Below are 13490 nucleotides of genomic sequence, written 5' to 3'. Positions count from 1 at the left end.
GAATCCTGGGCTGCTGAAACCAAAGGTGACAATAACAAGAAGAAAGATGTTCCACAACAATAGCCCAGATCCAGAGCAATGGAGAATGTAGAGCTGCCCTTTTAGTGCTTGAAGAGATCGTAAAGATGGGGGACAGTGAAACCAGAAAGGAATTGAAACACAAATAGAATGACAATTTGAAATTCGAGTCGTTAGGAAACTAGGACTTGAATTTTACACTGGGTGAGTGAGGGGAATGTGAAATTGAGGGGAGGGATTTCCAATTAATGGCCACTTAAGGGCAGTTTCCCACCAAGCCTCAATTTTTATGTGGCGGGCAAATTGAAGCTCTGTGGAGGAAACCCGAAAGACAACATCTTGGGCCGGGGTGGGGTGGGGGGAGGGGAAGGGGCAGGGGGGTTCCACATGCCTCCCCAGTTCTTTCCCACCTTCCCTGCCCTGGATCCCTTGAATTTATCTGGGCCTCTGGTTCCTGGACTTTGGGCAGGATTTTTCCACACCCCCGGCAGCATGTTTTCCAGATGCGGAGATGGCTTGTCATTGACAACCAGCTAGATCTTCCAGTCCCACCGTTGTCTACGGCATTTTGCATGTTTCACCTGTCCCGCTGCTGAGGATTCCACCGTTGTGGGAGGCGGGGTTGCCTTTGGAAGGACCGGAAGATCCCACCAGCAGGAAGGGTTGGAAAATCCTATTCTTAATCTCCGACGTTTTCTTCAACTTCCTGTCGCATTTTAAGGTAGAAAATCCTGCCCTTGGTGTGGGATAGGAGAGAGATGGAAGAGATTGCATTAGGTGAAGTTAACAGGGAACCACGAGGGAAGGGGAGGGGTGAAAATGTGATACTGACCAGAAGAGCATTGGAATAGTCAAATCTGGAGGTGACAGATCTTCAGCAATTAGCGCTGTCTATCCCAGCCTCATCAAAAGAAACCATACAGTTACACAGTGATGTGTAAAGTTACTTGTCAAATTAGCATTTCAAATTTAATTCTTTTTATCGAACTTTTATGGAACTTGAAGATTTTAATCCTCTTTTAACAGTAACCGTCATGCCACAGTTTTCTTTCACGTTTTGTCAATGGTGGCACAGTGGTTAGCATTGCTGCCTCTCAGCGTCAGGGACGCGGTTCGATTCCTGCCTCGGGTGACTGTGTGGAGTTTGCACATTCTCCCCCTGTCTATGTGGGTTTCCTCCGGGTCCTCCGGTGTCCTCCCCCAGTCCAAAGATGTGCAGGTTAGGTTGCTTGGTCGTGCTAAATTGATCTTGGTGTCAGGGGATTGGCAGGGTAAATATGTAGGGTTTCGGGAAAAGGACCTGGGTGGGATTGTGGTTGGTGAAGATTTGATGGGCCGAATGTCCTCCTTCAGCACTGTAGGGATTCTAGGATTATCTTATTTTCTTCATTTATTTCAAAATTCAAACATTAATTTGAAAGCATGCCAAATATTTGTACTTCCTCGAATCAGCTGGTCTAGCGCCAAGCTGGAGCTTATCTCTTGCTGGGTGATATTATAATACAGGATCTCGCCAGCCTTGCACTCAATCTCTCGAACTCTTTCATTCACACATGTATCTCATTTTTCATTCACATGCTCCATCGTACTCACTCTCACTTGTTCTCTTGCTCGTGCCTTCCCTTATCCTGTATAACTCACACAATTCCCTCATTCTCATAACCATGCTCATGCATTTACTATCTCAGCTGTCGAGATTTTATTAGACAAATGTTATCCCGCTGTTCTCCGAAAGCTTTCAAGCAAAAGATTTGCTTGAAAGTACTGTGCCTTTAAGGTTTCTTTTTTTGTTATCTAAACAGAAATCTCCTCCGGGTTACCGAACGTCATGTCAGTAGGATCACCATCTTCGCCAGGCGGGCCCAATGGTATCATTAGAAGCCAATCTTTTGCCGGCTTCAGCACGCAGCTGGAAAGGAGATCTAGGTAGGTACATGAACATGGTCTAATTGTTGTTTTTTTAATAAGCGAATGTGTCTCCACATTTAAGCCCATATACAGAGTTCTGTGTCTTCACACTTCACAACAGGTCCTGTGGCACTGTGGTAGTATTGCACCCTCTAGCCCAGAAGCTCTGGGTTCGAATGCAATGGCAGGACTTGTTGGCCACGGAAGGAGCGTTTATAACACGGTTCAACTGGCTGATAATCAGCTCGAGAATCCTTCCACTACATCCCTCACTATTCACCAAAAGGAAAAATGTGTGCGTGTGAAGAGATGCTAAAATCGAAACACTTAAACTCATACACAGAACTCTGTTCACTGATCCTTGCTGCTGATTACATTGCTGATGTTAAAACAGAGGTGGAAAATTAGCAGCCAATAGGCAGTCCAGGCCAAGCCTACAAAGCTTCACACCCATTGCATTTATGCTAAAACAAGTGTGAAACAAAAATGATGTGAACTGAGCAGGTTCACTGTATTCTGGTTTACAGTCGTTTATATTTTTTAACATTGCCCTGATGGACAGCGAGCTGTAAGCATAAGCTTATTGAGATCATAGAATCATAGGCCTGACAAGCCGGTACTGGCTGTTTAAGGCAGTGGTTGTGCTTAGTCTCACACCTCAGCTTTTCATCCATACTGCTGCAAGCTCCTCATCCTCAGGTACCTGCACAATTCCATAGGACCAGAGAATCCCTACAGACTGAGGCCATTTGGCCCATCGAGTCTGCACCGACCCTCTGACAGAGCATCTTACCCAGGCACAACCCCCCCCCCGCCCCGGCCCTACTCCCACGTATTTACCATGACTAATTCCCCCTAACCTACACGTCTTGGGTCACTAAGGGGCAATTTAGCCTGGCCAATCCATCTAACCCGCACATCTTTGTACTGTGGGAGGAAACCGGAGCACCCAGAAGAAACCCATGCAGACGCGGGGGGAACGGACAAACTCCACACAGTCACCCAAGGCTGGACTTGAACCTGGGCCCTTGGTGCTGTGAGGCAGCAGTGCTAACCACTGTGCCGCCCCTTTTAAAACATTTTATGGAATCAGTTTGTGTTTCAGATCCCAGCCGGTACTTTGAGTGAAAAACATTCTCCTCATCTCTCCGCTGTATCTTTTGGCAATTATTTTGAATCTATGACCTCCAGTTATTGACTCACTCGCCAGAAGGAATCATTTTTTTCTTTCTAATTGATCAAAATGTATCATCCTGAAAAGTGTTGGTTTGGTCACCTCTTAGCTATCGCTAGTCCAAGGAGAACAAAGGAGAACGTTTCCAATCTCTCCTCATCCCTGATAGCTTCCTGGTTAAACTTCCTCTTCACCCTTTCTAAGGTCCCTACATCCTTCCTGAATTGTGGTGCCTAGAACTATCCTCAATACTCCAGTTGAGGCCTAACCAGTCATTCATGAAGTTCTGACATGACCTCTTTGCTTTTATATTCCATTCCTCTATTTAGGAATCTGAATAACACAAATAATATGCTCTGTTGATCACCTAGTTATCTTACCCTGCCATCTTAAAGATTTGTGAATATGGACATCAAGGTCTCTTTGTTCATCTACACTTTTGAAAATTGTGACATTTCCAGTATATTCGCCAGGATTTTCCCAAAATATTCCAAGTCCCCAGTGTAAGGGAAAATGGGAGTAAATCCCATTGGTTGTTTTGGCATGATTTCCAGAATGAATCTCCGGCACTTTGTGCATCACAGGGTGCCCAAGTGTGATTCGCTCTGGAAATCTGGGGGCGGAGCCAATTCCTGCCCCAGAGTCCGGCACCATAGCGCTGAGTGGGCCACTGTGCATGCACCGATCTGTCAGTGTAGAGATTGGTGCATGCGAAGTGGCAGCACATTGTCAACCTCCCAATCACTAGCCAGCCTGATCGCTCGCCAGCCACGCGACCCCCCATCGCTGGCCTTCAGAACCCCCCTCCCCCCGATCGCTAGCCTCCAGGATTGCCCCGGGTAGCCCCGATGTCCCCCCCTCCCCCCCCGCCAGCCCCGATCTCACCTACCACCCCCCCTCCCCATGGACAGTCCCGACCTCCCCCAATCCCGATAACCAGCCCTGACCGCCCCCTCCCCAATCCAAATGGCCAGACCTGATCACCTCCTCCCTCTCTTCCCCCACCGATCCTCTTACAGAGTGGCAGCGGGACTCCCCACCTCCAAATAGGACTCTGGCCCCACCCCCTTGACACCGCCCGATGCCCTTGGGCAGTGCCAGTTTGCTCTTTGGGCAGTGCCAGGGGGACAGGCTGGCACTGCCAAGCTGGCACTGATGTGGAGATGCCGGCGTTGGACTGGGGTAAACACAGTAAGAAGTCTTACAACACCAGGTTAAAGTCGAACAGGTTTATTTTAATAAACCTATTGGACTTTAACCTGGTGTTGTGAGACCTCTTACTGGGCTGGCACTGCCCAAGGAGCACCCTCCCTTTAGCCCCAACCTCCTGAGGGGGCCTCAATAGCCTCGCTTCCCTCCAACAGGTTAGGGGCACCTGTGAGTAAATCCGGCTGGAGAGAACCACTCCCAGCGATGGGGGGAGATGCTAATGGGCCCGGAGACTTCAGTCCCGGGCCGGTTAATCAAATGCAAATAGCGATTTCCATATTGTAATCAGCTCTGCGTGGATTTCCACCGTGGAGCTGATGATGCTCAAAATCTTAGTGCCGGAGACTCGTGGAGGCCGTGACACCCAACAGGGAGCCCGGGAAACAGCCCCCGCTGATGTCTCCGGGCCGCTCGAGTAGCGCAGCGGGTGAGAAGAGTCGCTCCCATTGTCTTTCCACATGATTCCTTCCAAACTGCATCACTTCACATTTCTCCTTGCTGAACATCATCTGTTCAGTTTCTGCCCATTTCACCATCCTGTTTGGATCACATTACCAACACCACTGTCTCACGATCTCTGAGAGCCAGTGGAACACAGGAGACTGCGACTCTCCAGGCAAATGACTGCAGAGATCTGTGCCATCAGAGTGAAGATCTCACACCTTGCGCTACCACTCACCATGCTCTGCCAGTAGCCGTCATCGTGATCTTGGCTTCTTCACTTCTGCTCCTTACAAAGGTCAACTGGGAACCTTGGTTGCTTCTTGCAAACAACTGCATACCATTGCATCTCGCTGCTCACTAGTGCACTAGATGTCAGATCTGATCATTACATTCAACTCCAGACTTTACTGGTACAAAGGGCAGTGGGATTTGCTGCCCTTATTGGATTCCTTTGGATGCAGGGCATCATTGATTGCATCCATGTGATTAACCAGTGCGATTGATCTGCAGGAAGGGCTCTGCTCCCTCAAAGCTCCACCAACCTGAAACCAGAATAAGAGCTTCCCCCACATGTGGGTTTGATTTAGAAACATAGAAAAACTACAGCACAAAACAGGCCCTTCGGCCCCACAGGTTGTGCCGAACATATCCCTACCTTTTAGGCCTACCTATAACCCTCCATCCCCTTAAGTCCCATGTACTCATCCAGGAGTCTCTTTAAAGACCCTATTGAGTTTGCCTCCACCACCACTGACAGCAGCCGATTCCACTTTGTGCCAAATGGTTTCCGTAAGTAGTACAAAATTTTATAAATCTTAGGTGCAGAGCAAACAGTGACTCAATATAAGTAACTAGCATGACGGCGAGTAACCAAAATGAAACAATACTATTACAGTATTCTTCAATATAGATCTATGATTCCGTAGCCAATTCTCAAAATATGAACAAATGACAATCAAGGCTAATATTTTAAAACGTTGCTTAGTATAAGCCCTCTTGTGGACTGTTGAGATCTTTTGAGATTCTATTTATACACCATTTCTTCCGCTAAACCCTTGATGTCTCCTCCATTCTAACATGGAACAATACTTCAGATGTCTAATGTGCAGAGATGGTTTATGCAACTGTGGTAGGTACCAAAACTCAAGTCCAACATCCACACCCACGTTCACTTTTCAACAGGAGGTAGGGAACCTCTCCCTAATCTAGGAGGTGCACTCACCAACTTTACTGTCCTCTACACTGTTCTACCAAAATTTACACCGAGGATATTGTTACTGTGTACAGCTCAGCTCCATTCAGGACAGGGAGAAGTGGCAGAATCTTTCACACACCCTTATTTTTGTTAAGGGCAGAAACTTGTCGTTATTTTACGTCAGCTGTAGTCTTCAAAGTCAAAATTATTTTCTCCCCTCCTCTGAAAAACACAGTTTTCCTACAGAAATGTTAGTAGCGACAAACAGCCATAAATAATGAATGCCTACTTGTGATCAGTATGCTTGTGCAGGCAATGCACTGAACGAGGCAAGTCATCTAATCTGTCATAGTGACAAGGGCATAACAATTAAATAATTTGGATGTGGGCAACAATTGGGCCACTACATGATATAGTGTAGGATTCACACAGCTTTCATAGGAAAAAAGATCAGTTCTTTCAACAATTTTTTCCTTCAATGTGTAGCAAGAGAGGGGAGGGAGCATACGACAAGAATTGGAGTGGGGGGGGGGATGGGTGGGGGGGGAGACAGGGGGGGAGAGGGGGGTGGGGGGGGTGGAGAGGGGGGGGTGGAGAGGGGGGGTGGAGAGAGGGGGGTGGAGGGAGGGGGTGAAGGGGGGGAGAGACCGGGGGGGAGATGGGTGGAGGGGTGGAGACGGGTGGACGGGGGGTAGACGGGTGGAGGGGGGGGGAGACGGGTGGCGGGGGGGAGACGGGTGGCGGGGGGGGAGACGGGTGGAGGGGGGGAGACGGGTGGCCGGGGGGGGAGACGGGTGGAGGGGGGGGAGACGGGTGGAGGGGGGGGAGACGGGTGGAGGGGGGGAGACGGGTGGCGGGGGGGGAGACGGGTGGCGGGGGGGGGGAGACGGGTGGCGGGGGGGGGAGACGGGTGGCGGGGGGGGAGACGGGTGGCGGGGGGGGGGAGACGGGTGGCGGGGGGGGGAGACGGGTGGCGGGGGGGGGAGACGGGTGGCGGGGGGGAGACGAGTGGAGGGGGGGGAGACGGGTGGAGGGGGGAGACAGATGGAGGGAAATTTAAATTTAAATTTCCTGTTGCTGCCATGACTCCTTCATCCTCTTCCAGTCCAGCCTGAGGCAACCTTTCACGCCTTCCCTCAAACACTGTGCATGGATATAAGGGACAAAGGATATTTCTTGAAAATGCAGCTACTCAGGCCCCCTTCTGTTTTTGTGCCTTACCTTATGTTCTGCAAAACCTGACCTCCTCCCACTTCCATCCCTGAGGTGCCAGATCCTTCCCCAACCAGAATCCCTGGATTCCCAAGTCCATTCTCCTTCATCTCTTCATTCTGGGATGGCCTGCAGTCCCAGTAATGTCCACTACAGAGCACTAATGCTGCTGGGACTGTTAGAGATGCCAGCCAATCAAATTTGCCAAGACCTCCAAAGGAAAAGACTTCCTCCCAGCGATGGAGCGGAATGGTTAAACCACCGGCAGTGTATTATTTAGGTGTAATAGTCACCGGCAGTGTATTATTTAGGTATGATAGTCACTGGCAGTGCGTTATCACAGTGGGATAGTTACCGACAGTGTGTTATTGCAGTGTGATAGTCACCGGCAGTGTGGGATTGTTGTTGGTTCAGGCTCGATGGGCTGAGTGGCCTCCTGCACTGTCGAGATTCTATGATTCTATGCCCTCTGTAAAATCCACCTCGCCCTATTTCTTCCACCCATCCAAATTGTCGCTCTGTGTCTCTTCCTAGTCTGACTTCGATGTGCCCTAAAAAATTATTTTTATTAAGGAACATTTCCTACATTGCAAACAGTGACAATGCTTTCAAAAATACTTCAATGACTATAAATCACTTTCTGAAGTTTTAGTCGTGAAAGGAACTAGATAAATACAAGTCACTCTTTATGTTCCCAGCTTGGCGACACAACATTGTTGAACCAAAAAATGTAATTCTATCATTCCCTTCCCAAGCTCAGTCATCCCCTGCTTCACCTCCCCTGAAAACACCCCCGAAAACACCCCCCAAAATCTGGCAGCACATTAGGATTTCACTCAATGTGCCACTTGTGCTAACTCCTTTCGATCCATTTCACTGATGTGATCTCCCCACAGATCTCAATCCTTCATTGGAAATAACGGAGCCCTCAAAAAACCACAAGGAAAACTCAAGAAAATGAATGCTTCGTCCTACAAGAACAATTGTACCCCTAAAGATGTGCAGCCAAAGCGAATGGAAGAAGTGTACGAGGCCCTGAAGAAGGGATTAACGTAAGAATTTGAGATTGTTCAAAATCCCCAAACTGATCAATTAAAGGTTGACCGCTGCCAATTATAGATTCTGTTTGTCGTCAGGTCCAAACTAATAAGTAATAGTTCTGAGTCACACAGGCTCTAGAGAGATTACAGTCATTTTCTGCTGGATATCCTGTTTTTGGATGAGAGCCAGTAATTCAGAAATACCTGCCATCCACCGAGAATCAATTAACCCCTAAGTGACTGCAGAAATACCACAATGCAATTATCGTTTAAATTGACCTTACAAAGTTGATAGCCAGTAGCCCTTGGGATCAGATTACACACCTTGTGAGCAGCATATTGTCTGCTCCAGGACTTAACACGGATATTCGGAAAGAAATGTGACATTGCACGTAAGTCATGTTCTGTTCCAACCCTTTCTCTTTTGTTATTAAACAGTGAGTACCTGGAGGTGCACCAAACGGAGTTAGACAAGCTCACCACCCAGCTGAAAGATATGAAACGCAATTCCAGGCTGGTAAGTGGGAGCCCAACCTATCAAAATGGAAATAAAACCAGAAAGTGGTGGAAATACACACCATAGGTCAGTCAGCATCTGTGGAGAGAAAAGAAAGATTAGTACCTTTTTGGCTGTGGTCTCTTCATCAGAACCAAATGCCACACCTGTTAGAAAAGTTAAAAATGACAGGAAAGATCGCAAATCTGAAAAGTTAACCCTCCACAGATGCTGCCAGACCTGCTGAATATTTACAGCATTTCCTATTTTCATGTCATTATCTGTTATTTCTCTTTACAGCTATTAATGGGCTTGCTGTACTTTTCCACCACTTTCTGGTTTTATTTTATATTTCCAGTTCTTCCCCTTTATTTTATCACTCAATGTGAAACCTGATTCTGTAAATGTGAAGTCAGCCCTTTATCTCCTTCCCTCACTTCCTCCTCTCCTGAAATGGTTGTTTCCGGCAGAACCTTACAGTTCAGCATGTTTGAATCTAGATAATGAATATTTGGCAGAGTATTCATCCAAGGGGACTTCACTGTCAAATCCTAACTTGTCCTCTTGCAATATCAGACAAACACATATATACACACACACACACACACACACACACACACACACACACACACACACACACACACGTCCCTGGGACAAGAATTGGAAGCAGAATCTGGTTGATTTTTCTCCTCCTCCCCAGACAAAGGATGTTGTCCACTTAGAATCATAGAATCATAGAAACCCTACAGTGCAGAAGGAGGCCATTCGGCCCATCGAGTCTGCACCGACCACAATCCCACCCAGGCCCTATCCCTACCCCCACATATTTACCCGCTAATCCCTCTAACCTACGCATCTCAGGACTCTAAGGGGCAATTTTGAACCTGGCCAATCAACCTAACCCGCACATCTTTGGACTGTGGGAGGAAACCGGAGCACCCGGAGGAAACCCACGCAGACACGAGGAGAATGTGCAAACTCCACACAGACAGTGACCCGAGCCGGGAATCGAACCCGGGACCCTGGAGCTGTGAAGCAGCAGTGCTAACCATGTGCTACCGTGCCGTGCCTACTTGTAGCTCAGTATTGAACCAGCTAAGATCAGTATGGACCAGGGATTAAACTGGAGACCATTTCATTTCAGAACTCTCGAGCCAGCTAAAGAGCTTCTCTTTTAGTTCATAGGCTGACAAATTCATGTCCATTGTGACATAAAAATGCATTTGGACACCACAAAGTGATGAAAGGTTCAAGTTCCTGTGAACACTTTTATCTCTTTGACACATTGTGTGGAAATTCCTGCCCTTGTCATTGAACATTCATATTACTCATTGCCCATTACTAGAGAAAATTGCTGAAATAAAGTGACAATATAAAATATTTTAAGTCAGTCATTGTACAAGAAAGATGCTGCATTTTTGTGCTGTCTCAGGAAAAACAAACAGACGTTTGAGTTTATTGTCTGAGTGTGCCCCCCTCTGCTATTAACTAAAAGATAAAAGCATGAAATTATGCTAATCTGTATCTTGCATTTATTTTCATTTAAGTTGTTGTAGCTGACATTCATTCCCTACTTGTCAATAACTTCATGGATTGTCACTGGTGTGTTAGGGGAAATTCTGTGATCTCAGTGAGGAACTGTATGTACTGAGAGCATGTGTTGGAGAAACAGGGCTACAGTGTTCCAGCTTGATCTCATTCCTCTGAGTTGGGAACATGGGATTACAGAATTTACCTTATTAATAACTTAGAAAATATTAGCAACTAGGTTAATGGGTATGTTCAGCACCCGCTGAGCTGTGAAATTAATTTTCCACATTATTATCCTACCTTAGTCATTGAATAAGGCGCAAGAATTGTAAAAATCACAACAGATAGAAGGAAATTACAACAGAGATCATAGGCCCCATTCCAGAAGTTGTAAATGTAACTGATGTAACACTGGCTGTTTACATTCCCTTTGTCTTTTTGTCGATGACATCTTTGTCAATTACACCCCCCACCTCACCTTACCCATTCACCCTAACAGTATAACTCCCTTTGTTTTCAGCTCTGACCAAGGGCCATCCAGACTTGAAATGTTGGCTCTATTCTCTCTCCACAGACACTGTCAGACCTGCTGAGGTTTTCCAGCATTTTCTGTTTTTGTTTCTGATTCCAGCATCCACAGTATTTTGCTTTGATCTGGCTGTTTACTGTTTGCTATGCTTTTACTCAGTGCTAACTGGCAGTGGTATCCTCTAGGTTAAATAGTTTTTGGATTGTGCTCACACCAGCAACATTGGTTTACCATTAGTATGCATGGTAAAGGAAAAGGCAATCAAGAAGACCCAGGAAAAACACTCCCAAAATTCCAACTTCGTGTTTTTCCAAAACTGTACAGGAGTGAGAAATCCAAATAAAGGCTTTTTTTAACTTAAAATAAATCTCTCCTTGTCCGAAAACTATGTACTGGGAAGAGTTCACAAGCTCCATATCAGGCATCCAGTACTTTTTTTCAAAATGACTATTACTCAGATACAAATCTAGAAAAAGTGTCCACAGGTCATTCAACTATTGAAGGCATCACAACCATAAATGGGCGGCACGGTGGCATAGTGGTTAGCACTGCTGCCTCACAGTGCCGGGGACCTCGGTTCAATTCCGGCCTCGGATCACTGTTGTGTGAAGTTTGCACATTCTCCCCGTGTCTGCTTAGGTTTCCTCCAGGTGCTCCGGTTTTCTCCCACAGTCCAAAGATGTGTGGGTTAGGTAGATTGGCCATGATAAATTGCCCTTAGTGTCAGGGGGATTAGCAGGGTAAATACATGGGATTATGGGGATAGGGCTTGGGTGGGATTGTAGTTGGTGCAAACTCGATGGACCGAATGGCCTCCTTCCGCACTATAGGGATTCTATGAACCAAGCTCAACACTGCAGTCAGGGTCACTGGAGTAATCAGGAATGGGAACTTTGCCCAATCTACCTTTCCACTAACAATTGTAGCACATCTGTGACCCTAGCAAGGTTAGCAGACTCTGCACAGACCAGGTATGATACACTCTAATGTATTTACACATACAACCACTGATGTATCCTTTCTCAATTTTGATAAGAGTGCTGCCTTTCTTGAAGTAAGCATTTTTGGGAACCTTTGGTGTGTTTATGGATAGACAATAAAAAAAGCCATGTTAATCCATATTATCACAGCATTTATGTGTGGTGCCACTCTGATAAGATTGCCAAGTCTCTAGCAGTCAGGATATTTTTTTCTACTTGCTGCCAGTTGTTGGATTTTCAGTCTTGTGTTTTACTGGAAACATTACTTACCACTGCTGTTAAAATAGTAGAATGCCACTGGTGATGGTGCATTTAAATGTGCAAACTTTGCAATAATAAACCTGTTGCAGGAGTAATCTCAATCAATTTGGAGTGAACCCTCATTCATTTATCTGCTGCACTGCTCTGGCCCTCAAACCTGGGAAATATCTTAAACATGTTATAGAAAATGAAAATTGAATTTAACATATCATCATGTAATATTTATATGTTTTATTCACAGGGAGTTTTGTATGATCTGGATAAGGTGAGTGATTATTATACCTATTCAACATTCTCCTGTCTCGTGAGACTTTATCTATATGGATTAGGTCTATAATAATCTCTATTGTATGCTACTCCCATTGGGAATTTTCTGGGATTGGGGCAAGGTTGTCCTAATCAGACCCATATCTGAAAGGGAAATCTTTGAAATATATGAATGGGACTTGTCCTAAAGTGATAGCAGCCAATTGAGAGAACCTCATTTTGAATTTCCAGTGGCGATTTTTATTGTCCAGTTATTCCTCCAGTTTGGCACAGTGGAAACTGAGTCGTATTGAAGATCCAGGCCGTATTTGATAAGGTTCTGCAGTATGAGTTGGTTCCCATATTAAATTCTTTAGATGCACTCAACAACATCAGAACAACTGCATGAAGAATTGTAATGACATAACTAGCCAAAGAAACCTGCCAAGGGCATTCCTGGTGGGAAGTAGAGCCAGCAGGAATTGTGGTAGGAGGGTGGAGTGATGAGTATTGCCATCCTTGTTGGGAATTTCCTCAGTGGTCATCTCAGTTAGTCAACTTGACTTTGACAGAAGATCAACTGCTCTGCCAAAGTTGCAGTTGGCAATCATGAGGACCCCCTCCCTCATCCCTCCCATCCCACCCAGTCCTGCAAGGAAATTCCTGGCACCCATTTCCTACTTGTGCTCAGTATGAATGTGTATTTCCTGCTGGAAATGCATAATCATCACTATGATATAATTTACTTACGTGGCAGATAGTAATGGGGAATATTGTGGAGTCTGTAACTTACAGTGACACAACTAGTCAAATGTTTTGCTTTAAAACCCAGAATATGTACTTTGGTTTTGTGATTTGAGTTCTGCATACACATTCGCTACAGAATTTTGTTAAAGAAGTAAAAGTGAATTTACACACCTGAATAAGTTTAATGGTGAAATACTTTACATGAACAATTGAGATATGGAAGCAACATTCTGATGGCCATTACTCCTTTGTTCTCCAGCTTCCTGCTCTTACTCTGATTTTGTGGATGTTTAGATTATTAGCCCGCTGCTCAGTGCATTGCTATTAGTTGCTAAATCTAATGACACATTTAATTCTCATTACAGCAAATCAAAGCAATAGAGCGATATGTCAGAAGGTTGGAGTTCCACATCAGTAAGGTAGATGTAAATAATATTACAATTCAACTTAAATTGACCCAGAGATAAAACTCAATATAGTCAAAGCCAGTGAACTTACGGG

General features: G+C 45.8%; 1 protein-coding gene across 5 annotated transcripts in view; it reads left to right on the top strand.

Annotated features, from left to right (window-relative positions):
• ripor2 (RHO family interacting cell polarization regulator 2) overlaps nt 1-13490 on the top strand; it is an 88509-nt gene that overhangs the window by 22575 nt on the left and 52444 nt on the right. For all 5 annotated transcript variants that reach the window (XM_078241534.1, XM_078241508.1, XM_078241498.1 and 2 more), the window contains exons 2-6: nt 1821-1944; nt 8057-8212; nt 8639-8717; nt 12238-12261; nt 13355-13408. In XM_078241534.1, coding sequence (XP_078097660.1) covers nt 1847-1944; nt 8057-8212; nt 8639-8717; nt 12238-12261; nt 13355-13408 — 411 coding nt within the window. In that variant the 5' untranslated portion in view covers nt 1821-1846. The remainder of the gene's footprint in view (nt 1-1820; nt 1945-8056; nt 8213-8638; nt 8718-12237; nt 12262-13354; nt 13409-13490) is intronic.

This window comes from Mustelus asterias, chromosome 2 (genome assembly GCF_964213995.1).
Source record: "Mustelus asterias chromosome 2, sMusAst1.hap1.1, whole genome shotgun sequence".
In the NCBI taxonomy this organism is placed as follows: Eukaryota; Metazoa; Chordata; class Chondrichthyes; order Carcharhiniformes; family Triakidae; genus Mustelus; species Mustelus asterias.
The sequence above is the reverse complement of the archived record's forward strand: the minus strand, read 5'-3'. Positions and strand labels throughout refer to the sequence as shown.